Source organism: Coregonus lavaretus, assembly GCF_964263955.1.
Source record: "Coregonus lavaretus genome assembly, chromosome: 7".
Lineage (NCBI taxonomy): Eukaryota > Metazoa > Chordata > Actinopteri > Salmoniformes > Salmonidae > Coregonus > Coregonus lavaretus.
The window spans coordinates 50,913,851-50,931,284 of NC_139994.1; the positions used below are offsets into that span (position 1 = coordinate 50,913,851).

Consider the following 17,434-nt stretch of genomic DNA (forward strand, 5'->3'; position numbering starts at 1 on the left):
CAAATGATGAAGTGGTTAGATTTCAAATCTGAAAGTTATCCCCTGTTTCACATGCACCTTTTTCCCTCCTCTTTTTCTGTCTCCCGTCTTTCTCTCTGGATATTTCCATCTGTTTTAAATCATTAACACTTAAACCCAACTCCCAACACACACATGAACACACATGGACAATTCCTCTCTCTGTCTCTGTCTCTCTCACACACACACACACACACACGTCGCTGTGATATCAGGAGTGGACAGACTACCGTCTCTCCTGGAATCCTAAAGACCATGATAGGATCGACGTGATGCGACTTCCTGCTGGGAAGGTCTGGCTGCCTGACATCGTCCTCATCAACAAGTAATTATTCCTCCTGTGTAGAGCATTGCACTAGCAACAACAGGGTCATGGGTTTGATTCTCGCTGGGGCCACCCATACGAAAGTCACTTTGGATAAAAGCATATTTTAAATGGTATATATTGTTACCTGGGTTGGGTTAAAGTCCATTTCAATTCAGTCAATTCAGGAAGTAAAATGACATTCCAATTCCAAAATGAATAAGAGAATGTGAGTGGTCACAGTAATTTAGATACTAAAAAGCTAAGGGTTGTGTCCAAAAGGTTTTTGGGGAATATTGGCTATTTTTAAGGCTTCTGCTCCTGGCCATGTCTTTTAAGTTAACTGAAAGTGTTTTGGCAGTAGCTGGATGGGTCAGTCAGGACAGAGTATATGTACACACACACCCTTCTACACACTCGCTCAGTCAGTGTGGAGGCTCCCATTAACTGTGCTGTAAATATCCCCTCTGCTCCATTCATTCATCACTGCTTTATAGGCAATTAGGCAGCATGGCTCCCCAATAACAGAGCCAGTGTCACCACACCGCTCAGACAACTCTCCAGCTGGGAACCCAATCACACAGAACCACACAGCTCAGAGGAGTGGGGAGTGGAGCTGGATTCACATACCTACAAGCAAGCATGCACACTTGCACACACTCGCCAACACTCTTATTAAAAAAAGGTGCTATCAATGAAGAACCTAAAAACGTTCTTCTGTTGTCCCCATAGCGGAACCCTTTGAAGAGCCCTATTTGGTTCCAGGTAGAACCCTTTTGGTACCAGGTAGAACTCCTTTGGGTTCCACGTAGAACCCTTTCCAAAGAGGTTCTACCTGGAACCAAAAAGGGTTCTACTTGGAACCAAAAAGGGCTCTATGGGGACAGCTAAAGAACCCTTTTGGAACTATTTTTTTATAAGAGTGTAGCGCCACGTGTGTGTGTGTGCGCGCGCAAGCATGTGCACTCGTCTGTGTGTGTGAGAGAGGGTGATCAATGTTTCTCCTTTTATCTCTGAGAACACCTTCACAGGGACAGGGTTTTAGAGGGGCCCTAGCCATAAGGACGAGCTTTCACCAGCCTATTGCCAAGTCTATAAAATGCAGTGAAGACTACAATACTGGGTGCTCAATCTGCCTGTCTAATTGTGGTGATGTCTCTGTTATGTCTTGCATTATGAGTTTAATAGGAACTACAAGCTTATTTCTTACAGCCCTTTAGACAGGATACCTCATCTACAGTGAGAATGGTATTTTTCTCTCTCTCTCTCTCTCTCCATCGCTCTCTCGGCACTCTCTCTCACTCGCTCTGCAGTAATGATGGTGTGTTTGATGTGGCCCTCCATGTCGCTGTCCAGGCCTATAGTAGTGGGAGGGTGACCTGGTCTCCCCCTGCCCTCTTCTGCAGCTCCTGTGGGGTCAAGGTGACACACACACATGCGCACGGACGTACACACACACACACCGAATGCAGGTGCGCAGACATTCACACACCAGTGTTTCCTTAAAAATGTGTAGCAGTGGGGGTAAAAGGTCACGGTGGTTGAGGGGGGGGTCCGAGGTACCCCCGGATAATTATTATGTAGAAGGACAAAGAAACTCAGTTCTGGTGACTTTTTTAAAAGGACATTCTACACCACCAGATATGATTATTTTTTACAATTATTTTAACATATTGGACCATGCATACAGCCAATGCATTGGTCCATATTATCAGGTATAAGCATTATCACCTGTAGCCCAACTGATGCAGCTTAGTGGCTGTAAATAAATTGGCTGAAGCATGGGGTTGCCTATCTGCATTTACCCTATTGGGCTAATCATTAGCTCGATCCCAAATGTGATCTTTTAACTAGTTAGCAGCCTATTGATGAATTTTATGTCCCTTAAAACTTGCATAAGCACAGTGAATATAATGTAGGCCTACCTGTTAGGGTAACTTGGGGTAAAACTGCCAAAGGGGTAACACCTGCCTGTACTTCTTACAGAAACCACTTGTCACCCCCCCCCCCCCCAGAGGCAGTTTACCCTAAGTTAGGCCTACATTATACATTATATTCACTGTGCTTATGCAAGTTTAAGTCACTCCAGAAAAATGATCTTGAGGTTGGGTGGCGTTAAGTTAACCTACAATTGACCCGTGTTAGGTTTAGCCCCACTCTTCCCTTTGCACTCACTGCAATTGCAGAGCAGTAAGGTGCTTGACTATGCCGCAGCTAAAACCTCTGGGTTGAAAACGGTGCAATTCGCGCATATTTAGGATTTGAGAGAGAAATAAATAAAGTAGGAATGGAAAGCCCCACTAATTTAACAAAGGCATTAAAACTGCAAGAATAGTTGTGCATTGACTGACGTTAATTTTACAAAGCTGGATCCCTTCTAGCCATGACCCTAACACCCCCTCCTCTTCCTGTTTCCTGTGTCCAGGTGACATACTTCCCATTTGACTGGCAGAACTGCACCATGGTGTTCAAGTCTTATACCTACGACTCATCAGAGGTTGACCTGCAGTACGCTCTAGATGACCAGGGCAACGAGATCAAAGAGATCCAATACGACGGGGGCTTCAGTGGTGAGGACACGAGAAGACGCACGCACACACAAACTTGCAAATACTGGAGTTGTCTGCTGGCACAATGGAAACAATGGAATAGTCCCAAAAGTTGCAAACCTCGTGAATGTGACACTCCAGGCAGGGCAGGCTCAATCAAATGTGTGTTTTGTGTGGTCCTCTGTAGCTCAGCTGGTAGAGCACGGCGCTTGTAACGCCAAGGTAATGGGTTCGATCCCCAGGACCACCCATACACAAAAAATGTATGCACGCATGACTGTAAGTCGCTTTGGATAAAAGCGTCTGCTAAATGGCATATTATTATTATTTATTATAAAGAACACAAATACTATTTGAACCCAGCACTGGGGAAGAGATGAGAACACTAATGATTAAAACAATCTGTGTATGTTCACTGAAAAGTATTTGGTTTGGTTATATTTTCAATATGTTACCAAACACACACTGTCCCCAGAGAGTGGTGAGTGGTACATCCGCCACCAGCCCAGCAGGAAGAATGAGATCCGTGAGGACCTGTATGAAGACATCACCTTCTACCTGATCATCGAGAGGAAGCCCCTCTACTATGTCTTCAACATCATCATCCCCTGTATCCTCCTCACCTGCATAGCCATCTTCAACTTCTACCTGCCGCCCGACGCTGGTGAGATAGCACAGATCTAGGATCAGTGTAATGATCTTGGATTTATGTACCAGAACGCTCACCACACATAGGCACAGATCTAAGATCAGTTTAGCCTCATCAACCCTAACCATAATCACCCCTTGACGATGGTGAGGCAAAGATTTAGGATCAGTTTAGCCTCCTCTAATACTAACCTTAACCATTAGGGGTGTAATGCAAGACGGACATTAGGTGTATCTACTTCTAATACAGCAGAGAGAACAGTGTGTTATAGAATGAGTGAAATTAATTCATTCAAGGAGTTTATGGATAGCTATGTTGATATTGCCCTGTTCATCATGATATGCATCCTAAAACAGGATTACCGGTACTTAATAGTAGTTTGAACAGATTAATGTATTTATATAGTGTTCATTTATAGAACCATATAGATCAGTAATACATGTTTTAAAAATAACCTGCTGTTTTACTGTGTGTCATGTTTACATTTTAGTCATTTAGCAGACGCTCTTATCCAGAGCCACTTACAGTTAGTGAGTGCATACATTTTTCATACTGGCCCCCCTGTGAGAATGGTCCTTTGTAGCTCAGTTGTAATGCTTGTTACACCAGGGTAGTGGGTTTGATTCCCGGGACCACCCGTAAGTAAAATGTATGCATGCATGACTGTAAGTCGCTTTGGATAAAAGCGTCTGCTAAATGGCATATATTATGACACAGTGGAAGACCAGGCTAACTATCACAGAGTCTCTCATAGTGCAGAAATGGTGTGTTTCTCCTATGACCTTCGTCTTCCTACACACAGCCTCTCATGGGTGACCACGAGCACAGAATGTTCCTTCAGGCTCCAAGACACACGCAAGCACACACACTCTCCCCGACACACACACTTCAACACTAAAAAAAGCTCGTTAAAACCCAGCTGCCTGTGAACATGTTTCTCTTTAGGACCCAAGGCTTGTGTAGGAGGGGAGTTGGAGAGAGAGGGGGGTGTTCTTTGGTCACATAGTGACTGCACTGTAGCGTAGCAGCATAACACACAGAGAGTACAAGGACACATTTAAGCCCAGGTCCCTGGGGCTCTGTATGTAAAGATACAGCCTCTCTCTCTGTCTCTGTTCAGCTCTGTGCTTATCTATGGGCCTCTGGAAGCCCCCCAGAGACGACAAAGTCCACAAACACACTCCTTACAGTGTGAAAACAGTGTATGTGTCCTTTAAGCACCTTTGTTACGTCACTTGGTTATATCACCTTTAGTAGGGACGTTAAACATTCAGCCTGCTGCACTGACCCTATGGACACTAGTCTAGAGCGCCTGCTTTTGAAAACAAGTGAGAAATATTTGTGACTTAGAACGCCGCTATAATTTTATTTCTGAAATGGCACCGATAATTTGGGGTCGGTCTCTCTATAAAAGTCACCGACCACGTACCAATACACTGATTTGACAGTCAAACTATCACTTAAATAAAAAATTTATGCACTCACTAAGTCGCTCTGGATAAGAGCGTCTGCTAAATGACTAAAATGTTAAATGGCAGCCAAACGTTGACACTGTTGATATTCTATGGCGGGTCGTGATTCGTTGAAGTTAACTAACATAAAAAGTGTTTTGGTCCCTGTTCCGTGATGGTAGCCTCCCGAAATCAACACCCGTCATTCCAAAATCTAGATATAAGCCTTCTACAAGTTCTCATATAACCAACCATGTATAGGTTATTCCAAGTTTTCGTGTGGCCTTTGAATACTTTAACCTCAGTTTAAACAGCGCTACACCCCAATCGTTTGCTCCCTGTTCTATTGACTTCAGCGTGATATCGATGGAAGTGATTAACAAAAAACGTATTGCGTTACACTTACCGCGAATCAACATGCAACACTTCAAAATGTAGCTAGCTGTCTTCTACGAAGTGTCCTCTAACCAGTGATGTACACATTATTCCCAGATTCCGTGTGGTTTTTGAGCTGTGTTAGTCTTAACAGGATGTGCAACCTCTTGCGTTATTGATTTCAATGTAAAAATCTTTGAGTGATTGACAAAGTAGTGTTGTGCCTCTCTTTCTGTTTTGGTGACCCCTGTATCATAATGCAACATTCCCAATATGTAGGTGATTGGGGTATACAGGCTGTCCTCTAACCAGTAATGTAAAATATATCCCGTTTCCATGTGGTTTTTGAGTTGAGAGAAAGGGACTGTGCGATGAATCCCCCATTACAGGTCATTAACTGATGAATTACACGATGGGCCAGCTACTGTTAAAACACAATCCTTTTATCTTCTCCCTTCTGCTAACTAACTAACTACACACACGCACGTTCGTTTGCACACACACCCTCAACCACACGCACACACACACGCTCAGTAGGCCTGACTAAGGACACGTTACAAATGATTTAAGGGCTTAATTCCTATTAGGCTCTATAGAGCCGCTCTGCACCACATTAACCTGACCACGGGTCTCACGCTGGGTGTCCTCTGTGTAGGTAGCAACTGGGGGGGAGGAGGAGGAGGAGGGTGGAGGAGATGGGGTGTGTGTGGGGGAGAGAAAGTGTGTGTGTGTATATCCATGTCTAAATTGTATATTGTCAATGTATATATAGATCTATCTATATGTGTCCTCTCTAACCTATGTGTATAATATATGTTCTATATGTTGTTAATCTATGTATTTCTCTGTGTGTCCTCCTTTCCCTCTCCACCTCTCTGTCTAGGTGAGAAGATGGGTCTGTCCATCAACGTGCTGCTCACCCTGACTGTGTTCCTGCTGCTGCTGGCTGACAAGGTCCCTGAGACCTCCCTGGGTGTCCCCATCATCGTCAACTACCTCATGTTCACCATGATCCTGGTCACGGTCTCAGTCATCCTCAGTGTGGTGGTCCTCAACCTGCACCACCGGTCCCCCTCCACACACCACATGCCCATGTGGGTCCGCAAGGTGAGATTGGGCGGCCCTGTTGGAATACCATATATTTTATTTTTTTCCTTCCTCTCTCCCTTCCTTTCCTTGACTCGTAGTAAACGAGACTCTGAAAACGCTAAAGCTCATGAATATTTATGACGGCTGGAGGAGGAATGCAGAAGAAAACAATAGAAGGGAAAAAAAGGTTTTTGTATCGGGAGTCTCAGGCAGGCGGGTAGGAAGGTGTGTATGTGCGTGCGCGTGTTGAACGTGCGCGTACATGCTCGTGTGTGTGTGTGTACGTGCGTCCGTCCGGACGTGCACCTGCATGCATATTAAACACCAATGGCTCTGGCCTCTACATTATTTAAAGCTAATTACATCGCCTCGGTACTGCTCCACCACCGCCCGCCAATCATTGAATGGCTGAACAATCACCATGGCTATGCCGGGAAATGTGCATGTTTTAATAGAAGGAAATGGCACGGAAATGGATGATAGAAGAGAGAGAGAGAGAGAGACCCTATACAGTATTTTCTCCTCCTTTTCCCTCTGTTTCTCCTCTGCCTTTTCTCCTCCTCTAAAAGTGAGTGTGTGTCAACAACTAGAAGATATTAACCTGAGGAGTTCTTATTCCGGAGCAGAGAGACCCATTGACAGGAATATGGTGCTGAAGTATTCGTTAGCTGGTTAGCATATTACATTTGACATTTTAGTCATTTAGCAGACGCTCTTATCCAGAGCGACTTACAGTTAGTGAGTGCATACATTTTCATACTGGCCCCCCGTGGGAATCGAACCCACAACCCTGGCGTTGCAAACGCCATGCTCTACCAACTGAGTGAATGGGGAATGCCACATAGGACAGAGTGACATGCTATATCCAGGGTTGTGGTCAATTCCATTTCAATTCAGTCAATACAGGAAGTAAACTGAAATTCCAAATCCAATAAAGAAAATAAAAAAACTCATTTGAAAAGCATTGAGCAAAAGCAGTGAGATGTCACAGTGAGTAGCAAGCATTTAGAAAAAATGTAATTGGAATGTCAGTTTACTTCCTAAGCTGACTGTATTTAAATGAAATTGACCCAACCCTGGATATAGCAGAGATCAATGTTCACTACCAGATATGCTTGCTACTCACTGTGACATCACACATTGGATCAAGGATGACAGTTAGTCTTAATTGGTTAGGAGCATTGTGGGTTAGTGCACAGTTCATAGTCTGTTTATGTGAATAAGAGAGCGAGAGAGAGAAAGAGAGGGATTGAAACAGCATATTGTAAAATTCAGGAATGCACTTAGTTTCAATGTGACATCCACCGAATCAGTTAACCCTCAAATACGGTGTTCCTATCACATAGGAAAGAGCAGGGAGCCACTGAAGATGGTATGTTTATTGAAATCATCATAGAGTCTGCAGCCTGAGTCAAGGTGTATGGAGACCACATATGCTTTCTCCAGCAACAGAATCACTGCATTGGATACATACTGATTGTGTCCATTGTAGTCATTTGCCGCTTTTATATGCTGACCATTCTTAAGCAATACTACATTGGCCTTTGCTGAGATACGGTTGACCATACCAATGAATCTAATGTAGTAGAGCCCTCTCACTGGTGCTGTGAAGGCCCCTGTAACAGGGGTGTAGGCGTTACCAATGTTAGTGATGACATTGGTGTAGACCAGAAAGGTGTCAGCATTGAAGGGTCCCACTGGACTGCCTAAAGCAGCAGAGAAGGCCACCTTTGGCCTTTCTGCATTCTCTCTCTTCAGCTCCTCCACCTCTCCTGTCAGTTGATCCACTGTGTTCTTGTGGCTCTGCAGTTCAGTCTTGGTGACGCTCAGCTCCACTCCTTGCTCGACCACCTTGTTCACTAAAACGGCATTCTTGCTCTTCAGTTCCTCCACCTCTCCCTCACTGGCTGTATCTCTGGCCTCCATGTACCTCAGCTCCACTCTCTGTTCCAAAACCATGTCTCTCAGCGCTCTCAGCTCAGCCGTCAGGTTGGGTTGTCTCTGTAGCTTCGGTCCTGTGACCTTGTTGAGTGATGTCATTCTCTTGGACCCCTCCACTATGTCCCTGAGCCCACCAGACAGACAGAACAGCAACACCAGCAGAGCTACAGCACCCCTCATTCTGAAACAGTGGCTCTTTCCAGAAAGTATGTTATCTGAGGCTCAGCCCCGTTCTTTATATACACATCAGAGGTGGCTGGTGGGAGGTGATTCTGGAGGACAGGCTCATTGTAATGGCTGGAATACCTGGAATGGTATCAAACACATGGAAATAATGTGTTTAATTCCTTTCCATTCATCAATCTCAGGTGTTACAGTGTGCCTGTCCTCCGATATCTCCTCCCAGCAGTCACCACTGATAAACACTGGCCACGGTGGACTAATACATGGGAACTTTAACGGTTGACCTCAGTGGAACATTTGGGGAACATAGCCAAGGACTGTGCGTGATGTAACAGAACACTGGTAAAGCTGAATTAAATCTGGGGTTGTTTAAGTCCATGGGTGGAGAAAGACAAGAGACCCCCAAACGGTACATACTACATACTCCTCCTCCTCCTGTTGAAGGATGTTATCTCGAGCTGGGAGAGAGTTGTCTGCGTGCATTCGTATGTACTCGTGTGTGCTGGCAGGCCCTGCTTGTCTGATAGTTCTTTCTCCAGGACGCTCTCTGATGTCGGCGCTTGGCAGCTTTGGCGAAAAGCTGCCTCTTGCCAGTCTAACCAACCAGGGATCCAATCCCCACACACACCTCCTTACCAGTCTAACTAACCAGGGATCCAATCCCCACACACACCTCCTTACCAGTCTAACTAACCAGGGATCCAATCCCCACACACACCTCCTTACCAGTCTAACCAACCAGGGATCCAATCCCCACACACACCTCCTTACCAGTCTAACCAACCAGGGATCCAATCCCCACACACACCTCCTTACCAGTCTAACCAACCAGGGATCCAATCCCCACACACACCTCCTTACCAGTCTAACCAACCAGGGATCCAATCCCCACACACACCTCCTTACCAGTCTAACCAACCAGGGATCCAATCCCCACACACACCTCCTTACACCTCCACACACCTCCTTGCCAGTCTAACCAACCAGGGATCCAATCCCCACACACACCTCCTTGCCAGTCTAACCAACCAGGGATCCAATCCCCACACACACCTCCTTACCAGTCTAACCAACCAGGGATCCAATCCCCACACACACCTCCTTACCAGTCTAACCAACCAGGGATCCAATCCCCACACACACCTCCTTACACCTCCACACACCTCCTTGCCAGTCTAACCAACCAGGGATCCAATCCCCACACACACCTCCTTGCCAGTCTAACCAACCAGGGATCCAATCCCCACACACACCTCCTTACCAGTCTAACCAACCAGGGATCCAATCCCCACACACACCTCCTTACCAGTCTAACCAACCAGGGATCCAATCCCCACACACACCTCCTTACCAGTCTAACCAACCAGGGATCCAATCCCCACACACACCTCCTTACCAGTCTAACCAACCAGGGATCCAATCCCCACACACACCTCCTTACCAGTCTAACCAACCAGGGATCCAATCCCCACACACACCTCCTTACCAGTCTAACCAACCAGGGATCCAATCCCCACACACACCTCCTTACCAGTCTAACCAACCAGGGATCCAATCCCCACACACACCTCCTTACCAGTCTAACCAACCAGGGATCCAATCCCCACACACACCTCCTTACCAGTCTAACCAACCAGGGATCCAATCCCCACACACACCTCCTTACCAGTCTAACCAACCAGGGATCCAATCCCCACACACACCTCCTTGCCAGTCTAACCAACCAGGGATCCAATCCCCACACACACCTCCTTACCAGTCTAACCAACCAGGGATCCAATCCCCACACACACCTCCTTACCAGTCTAACCAACCAGGGATCCAATCCCCACACACACCTCCTTACCAGTCTAACCAACCAGGGATCCAATCCCCACACACACCTCCTTACCAGTCTAACCAACCAGGGATCCAATCCCCACACACACCTCCTTACCAGTCTAACCAACCAGGGATCCAATCCCCACACACACCTCCTTACCAGTCTAACCAACCAGGGATCCAATCCCCACACACACCTCCTTACCAGTCTAACCAACCAGGGATCCAATCCCCACCTACACCTCCTTACCAGTCTAACCAACCAGGGATCCAGTCCCCACACACACCTCCTTACCAGTCTAACCAACCAGGGATCCAATCCCCACCTACACCTCCTTGCCAGTCTAACCAACCAGGGATCCAATCCCCACCTACACCTCCTTACCAGTCTAACCAACCAGGGATCCAATCCCCACACACACCTCCTTACCAGTCTAACCAACCAGGGATCCAATCCCCACACACACCTCCTTACCAGTCTAACCAACCAGGGATCCAATCCCCACACACACCTCCTTACCAGTCTAACCAACCAGGGATCCAATCCCCACACACACCTCCTTACCAGTCTAACCAACCAGGGATCCAATCCCCACACACACCTCCTTACCAGTCTAACCAACCAGGGATCCAATCCCCACACACACCTCCTTACCAGTCTAACCAACCAGGGATCCAATCCCCACACACACCTCCTTACCAGTCTAACCAACCAGGGATCCAATCCCCACACACACCTCCTTACCAGTCTAACCAACCAGGGATCCAATCCCCACACACACCTCCTTACCAGTCTAACCAACCAGGGATCCAATCCCCACACACACCTCCTTACCAGTCTAACCAACCAGGGATCCAATCCCCACACACACCTCCTTACCAGTCTAACCAACCAGGGATCCAATCCCCACACACACCTCCTTACCAGTCTAACCAACCAGGGATCCAATCCCCACACACACCTCCTTACCAGTCTAACCAACCAGGGATCCAATCCCCACACACACCTCCTTACCAGTCTAACCAACCAGGGATCCAATCCCCACACACACCTCCTTACCAGTCTAACCAACCAGGGATCCAATCCCCACACACACCTCCTTACCAGTCTAACCAACCAGGGATCCAATCCCCACACACACCTCCTTACCAGTCTAACCAACCAGGGATCCAATCCCCACACACACCTCCTTACCAGTCTAACCAACCAGGGATCCAGTCCCCACACACACCTCCTTACCAGTCTAACCAACCAGGGATCCAATCCCCACACACACCTCCTTACCAGTCTAACCAACCAGGGATCCAATCCCCACACACACCTCCTTGCCAGTCTAACCAACCAGGGATCCAATCCCCACACACACCTCCTTGCCAGTCTAACCAACCAGGGATCCAATCCCCACACACATCTCCTTACCAGTCTAACCAACCAGGGATCCAATCCCCACACACACCTCCTTACCAGTCTAACCAACCAGGGATCCAATCCCCACACACACCTCCTTACCAGTCTAACCAACCAGGGATCCAATCCCCACACACACCTCCTTACCAGTCTAACCAACCAGGGATCCAATCCCCACACACACCTCCTTACCAGTCTAACCAACCAGGGATCCAATCCCCACACACACCTCCTTACCAGTCTAACCAACCAGGGATCCAATCCCCACACACACCTCCTTACCAGTCTAACCAACCAGGGATCCAATCCCCACACACACCTCCTTACCAGTCTAACCAACCAGGGATCCAATCCCCACACACACCTCCTTACCAGTCTAACCAACCAGGGATCCAATCCCCACACACACCTCCTTACCAGTCTAACCAACCAGGGATCCAATCCCCACCTACACCTCCTTACCAGTCTAACCAACCAGGGATCCAATCCCCACACACACCTCCTTACCAGTCTAACCAACCAGGGATCCAATCCCCACACACACCTCCTTACCAGTCTAACCAACCAGGGATCCAATCCCCACACACACCTCCTTACCAGTCTAACCAACCAGGGATCCAATCCTTAGCCGTGTTGTTGGAGAGCACCACATCAATCGTCTAAAAAAAACAAACAAATGTTCCTATTCTATCAGAGCGTAAGAGAAAACACGAGTGGCCGTGTCCGAAATCTGTTTTGCCTGCTACTTACTAAAACGACATACTGTGTACTTATCGTACTACATACTATTTAGCACGTACTGTTTAGTAAAAACGAATGCAGTAAGCAACAAATATCAGCATACTAGTCTCATCCTACTGAGAATGTGTCATCTAATGCACAGTTGTGTTGATTCCCGCCTTTCCCTCATTTTAGTGCAGCGAGTCCCTCAGCTGATTATCAGCTGTTGTCAAACACACATGGGTCTGGAAAGACGATTCTCTTCCTCAATAGTGTGCAGTGAATTCTACTAGATGAAAAGCCTAAATGAGTATGACATCCTGGCATTTAAAGTATACTACATTTTAGAAATGTCATATAGTATAAAAGGTTCTATTTTCGCATACCCAAAATGCGTACGCAAGTACGGGTATTCGGACACGGCCAATCTCTCTCTAGGCTTATCTGAGTCCCATTATCTGCAAACAGAGACACATATAGACACTCCCAGTCCGCTGCACCAATAGCTTTTCTACTGGCACCTGATTGAATTTTCCTCCCTGAGACGACTACTTTTGAGAGTGAGAGGGCTGATGCATTGAGACTCAGTCATGCAAAAAATAGTTTTCTACGGTGTGTCCACTCATTCACACACACATGCAAGCGCACGCTTATGTTTGTATGTGTGCGCTTGCGTGTGTGTGTCTGAGTGATTTGAGTGGACACACAAGTACGCACATGCGAACACACACACACACACACACAGAAATGCAAGCACACATTCACACACACACACAGAACGAGAAGGTCGGCTTTAGTGCAAACTCAATGATAGTGTATATCTGAGTCTGACACTGGAGTAGTGCACAGTAGACTGGACACTGCCTTCCAACAATATATGGTGTATTTGTAAGAAAATATTATCAGTTTATTATTGTTATTTATATACAAAAGTATGTGGACACCCCTTTCAAATTAGTGGATTCGGCTATTTCAGCCACACCCATTGCTGACAGGTCTATAAAAAAATCGAGCACACGGCCATGCAATCTCCATAGTTAAACATTGGCAGTAGAATGGCCTTACTGAAGAGCTCAGTGACTTTCAACGTGGCACCGTCATAGGATGCCACCTTTCCAACAAGTCAGTTCGTCAAATTTCTGCCCTGCTAGAGCTGCCCCGGTCAACTGTAAGTGATGTTATTGTGAAGTGGAAACGTCAAGGAGCAACAACGGCTCAGCCGTGAAGTGGTAGGCCACACAAGCTCACAGAACGGGACCGCTGAAGCACGTAGCGTGTAAAAGTAATCGTCAGTCCTCAGTTGCAACACTTGCTACCGAGTTCCAAACTGTCTCTGGAAGCAACGTCAGCACAATAGGCGATATGTTACAGGCGAGCATTACGTATTTCCGGTTAAATCTCAGGATGGATGTAAACTTCCGGTTATCGTAGAATGCTGTGCTACCGTATGCTAGCATTGAATGCTTGTCATCAAAAACATCCGAAGCGGTACATTTTCGTTGTTGTTGTTGTTTATCTTAATGTTTATGTTCATGTTTTTACTTGTAATACTTTGTCTTGACTTATAACACGATGACGTGTAAACGTACAAAAGTGTCCTTTCAAAAACAGGATGACAGCTCTTCCAGCCATCACTGCTGTGTGCCGCAATGTACAGTGTCTGCCAGATGCAATTCGTCTTAGTTTTTTTCCTCTTGAAAAGTAGAAACATCAAGTACAAAAGCAAGGAAGTTGGGCCATATGTTTATAAAGAAAGAAGTAAAGATGAAAGGACAGTTTTGAGTTTGAAGAACAGCAGTTTGAAGAATAGCTGAGTGGAATATGTTACTGTCATTGCAGTTATCAAGTCAGGAAAAAGTAGCAATCTCATTATTGTTTACATTTCAAACCAAACTCCAATTTGTTTACAACAGACCCAACAACAAAGCATGGCAATTCCCACTCAGCTACCCTGGTCTGTATTAGGCTACCACTGTTCAGCTATCGTGAAAACCACTAAAGTTCTAAAGTGTTCTCTTAGCAATGGCAATCAAAGCTGTGGTAACATTAAACGAGTAAAACATGTGTTGAACGGAACCTTGAACAAGTTCAACAGAACTTTGAACGTGTCACTTAATCTAGTCCTACTCTCAGCTGGTGTGGTGGCTTTAGTTTCTTCATTGAGCGGTAGCAGTGGGCTCTCACAGAGATTACATTTACATTTACATTTACATTACATTTAAGTCATTTAGCAGACGCTCTTATCCAGAGCGACTTACAGTTTTAGTCACATTATTATTATACTTTTTTTTTGTTCTTTTTTTATTTTTTTATACCCCCTGTGGGAATCGAACCCACAACCCTGGCGTTGCAAACGCCATGCTCTATCAACTGAGCTACATCCCTGCCGGCCATTCCCTCCCCTACCCTGGACGACGCTGGGCCAATTGCGCGCCGCCCCATGGGTCTCCCGGTCGCGGCCGGCTACGACAGAGCCTGGATTTGAACCAGGATCTCTAGTGGCACAGCTAGCATTGCGATGCAGTGCCTTAGACCACTGCGCCACTCAGGAGATCTCATTTGTAGCCCTGTTTTTACCTGATACTTTCATAAAAGTACAAACACATGAAGTGAGAGGTATATACACATGAGTAAACTTTATTTAAAGCATGATTAACCTGAAGCAGGTCATGAGTCATGACTTAAAACACCAAAGCAAGGCTTCTAGCTCAGGCTAGCTAGCGTTAGCATATTACCTTCAAAGTTGCAAAGAAAAGAAGAAACGTAAAATTTGAAGCCTTTATCCAGTTTGCTACGTGGTGTCATACTGGATGTCCGGACGACCCTCCGTATATTATTAACAGATACTTTAGGCAACTCCAGCAAACACCTTCATCTCTGCCATCATAACGGTCTACTGTCACTGTCTAATGTTTTTTTTCCGGTAACTGGAAATGCCCAATCATCCTTACGCCAATGCGGAAGTGATGCGTGCATAGAGCCCATAACTGTTCGACGGGAGCTTCATGCCTAAGATCACCATGCGCAATGCCAAGCGTCGGCTGGAGTAGTGTAAAGCTCGCCGCCATTGGATTCTGGAGCAGAGGAAACGAATTCTCTGTAGTGATGAATCACACTTCACCATCTGTCAGTCCGACAGACAAATCTGGGTTTAGAGGATGCCAGGAGAACGCTACCTGCCCGAATGCATAGTGCCAACTGTAAAGTTTGGTGGAGGAGGAATAATGGCCTGGGGCTGTTTTTCATGGTTCGGGCTTGGCCCCTTAGTTCCAGTGAAGGGAAATCTTAACGCTACAGGATACAATGAAATTCTAGACGTTTCTGTGCTTCCAACTTTGTGGCAACAGTTTGGGGAAGGCCCTTTTCCTGTTTCAGCATGACAATGCCCCCGTGCACAAAGCGAAGTCCATACAAAAATGGTTTGTTTCATCAGACGAGAGGACATTTCTCCAAAAAGTACGATCTTTGTCCCCATGTGCAGTTGCAAACTGGCTTTTTTGGAGGTTTTATGGCGGTTTTGGAGCAGTGGCTTCTTCCTTGCTGAGCGGCCTTTCAGGTTATGTCGATATAGGACTAGTTTTACTGTGGATATAGATACTTTTGTATCTGTTTCCTCCAGTATCTTCACAAGGTTCTTTGCTGCTGTTCTGGGATTGATTGCACTTTTCGCACCAAAGTACGTTCATTTCTAGGAGACAGAACGCGTCTCCTTCCTGAGCGGTATGACGGCTGCGTGGTCCCATGGTGTTTATACTTGCTTACTATTGTTTGTACAGATGAACGTGGTACCTTCAGACGTTTGGAAATTGCTCCCAAGGATGAACCAGACTTGTGGAGGTCTACAATGTATTTTCTGAGGTCTTGGCTGATTTCTTTTGATTTTCCCATGATGTCAAGCAAAGAGGCACTGAGTTTGAAGGTAGGCCTTGAAATAGATCCACAGGTACACCTCCAATTGACTCAAATTATGTCAATTAGCCTATCAGAACCTTCTAAAGCCATGACATCATTTTCTGGAATTTTCCAAGCTGTTTAAAGGCACAGTCAACTTAGTGTATGTAAACTTCTGACCCACTGGAATTGTGATACAGTGAATTATAAGTGAAATAATCTGTCTGTAAACAATTGTTGGAAAAGTTACTTGTCATGCACAAAGTAGATGTCCTAACCGACTTGCCAAAACTATAGTTTGTTAACAAGAAATTTGTGGAGTGGTTGAAAAACTAGTTTTAATGACTCCAACCTAAGTGTATGTAAACTTCCGACTTCAACTGTATATACTGCATTCTATTCTATAATATTCTACTGCATCTTAGTCGATGCCGCTCTGTCATTGCTTGTCCATATATGTATATTTTCTTATGTTGTGAAATTGTTAGATATTACTTGTTAGATATTACTGCACTGTCGGAGCTAGAAGCACACGCATTTCACTACACCCGCTATAACATCTGCTAAACACGTGTATGTGACAAATAAAATTTGATTTGATTTAACAGGTGACATAAATAAGGGATCATAGCTTTCACCTGGATAGTCACCAGGTGTTCCTAATGTTTTGTACACTCAGTGTATATAGATGTTTTATTGTCACATACACTGGATAGGTGCAGTGAAATGTTGTTTTAGACCAGGGCTGTTGAACTCATTCCGTGGAGGGCCTAGTGTCTCCTGGTTTTAGGTTTTTCCTTTCAATTAACACCTAGACAACCAGGTGAGGGGAGTTCCTTACTAATCAGTGACCTAAATTCATCAATCGAGTACAAGGGAGGAGCGAAAACCCGCAGGTACTTGGCCCTCCGTGGAATGAGTTTGACACGCGTTTTACAGGGTCAGCCATAGTAGTACGGTGCCCCTTGGAGCAATTTAGGGTTAAGTGCCTTGCTCAAGGGCACATGAACATATTTTTCACCTTGTCAGCTCGGT

General features: G+C 45.8%; 1 protein-coding gene across 1 annotated transcript in view; it reads left to right on the forward strand.

Annotated features, from left to right (window-relative positions):
• The window catches only part of chrnb1 (cholinergic receptor, nicotinic, beta 1 (muscle)), a gene marked incomplete at its 3' end in the record, with an annotated part of 31,174 nt that overhangs the window by 2,805 nt on the left and 10,935 nt on the right, over positions 1-17,434 (forward strand). The window contains exons 4-8 of the mRNA XM_084165588.1: positions 234-343; positions 1,636-1,744; positions 2,748-2,892; positions 3,347-3,535; positions 6,230-6,453. Coding sequence (XP_084021714.1) covers positions 234-343; positions 1,636-1,744; positions 2,748-2,892; positions 3,347-3,535; positions 6,230-6,453 — 777 coding nt within the window. The remainder of the gene's footprint in view (positions 1-233; positions 344-1,635; positions 1,745-2,747; positions 2,893-3,346; positions 3,536-6,229; positions 6,454-17,434) is intronic.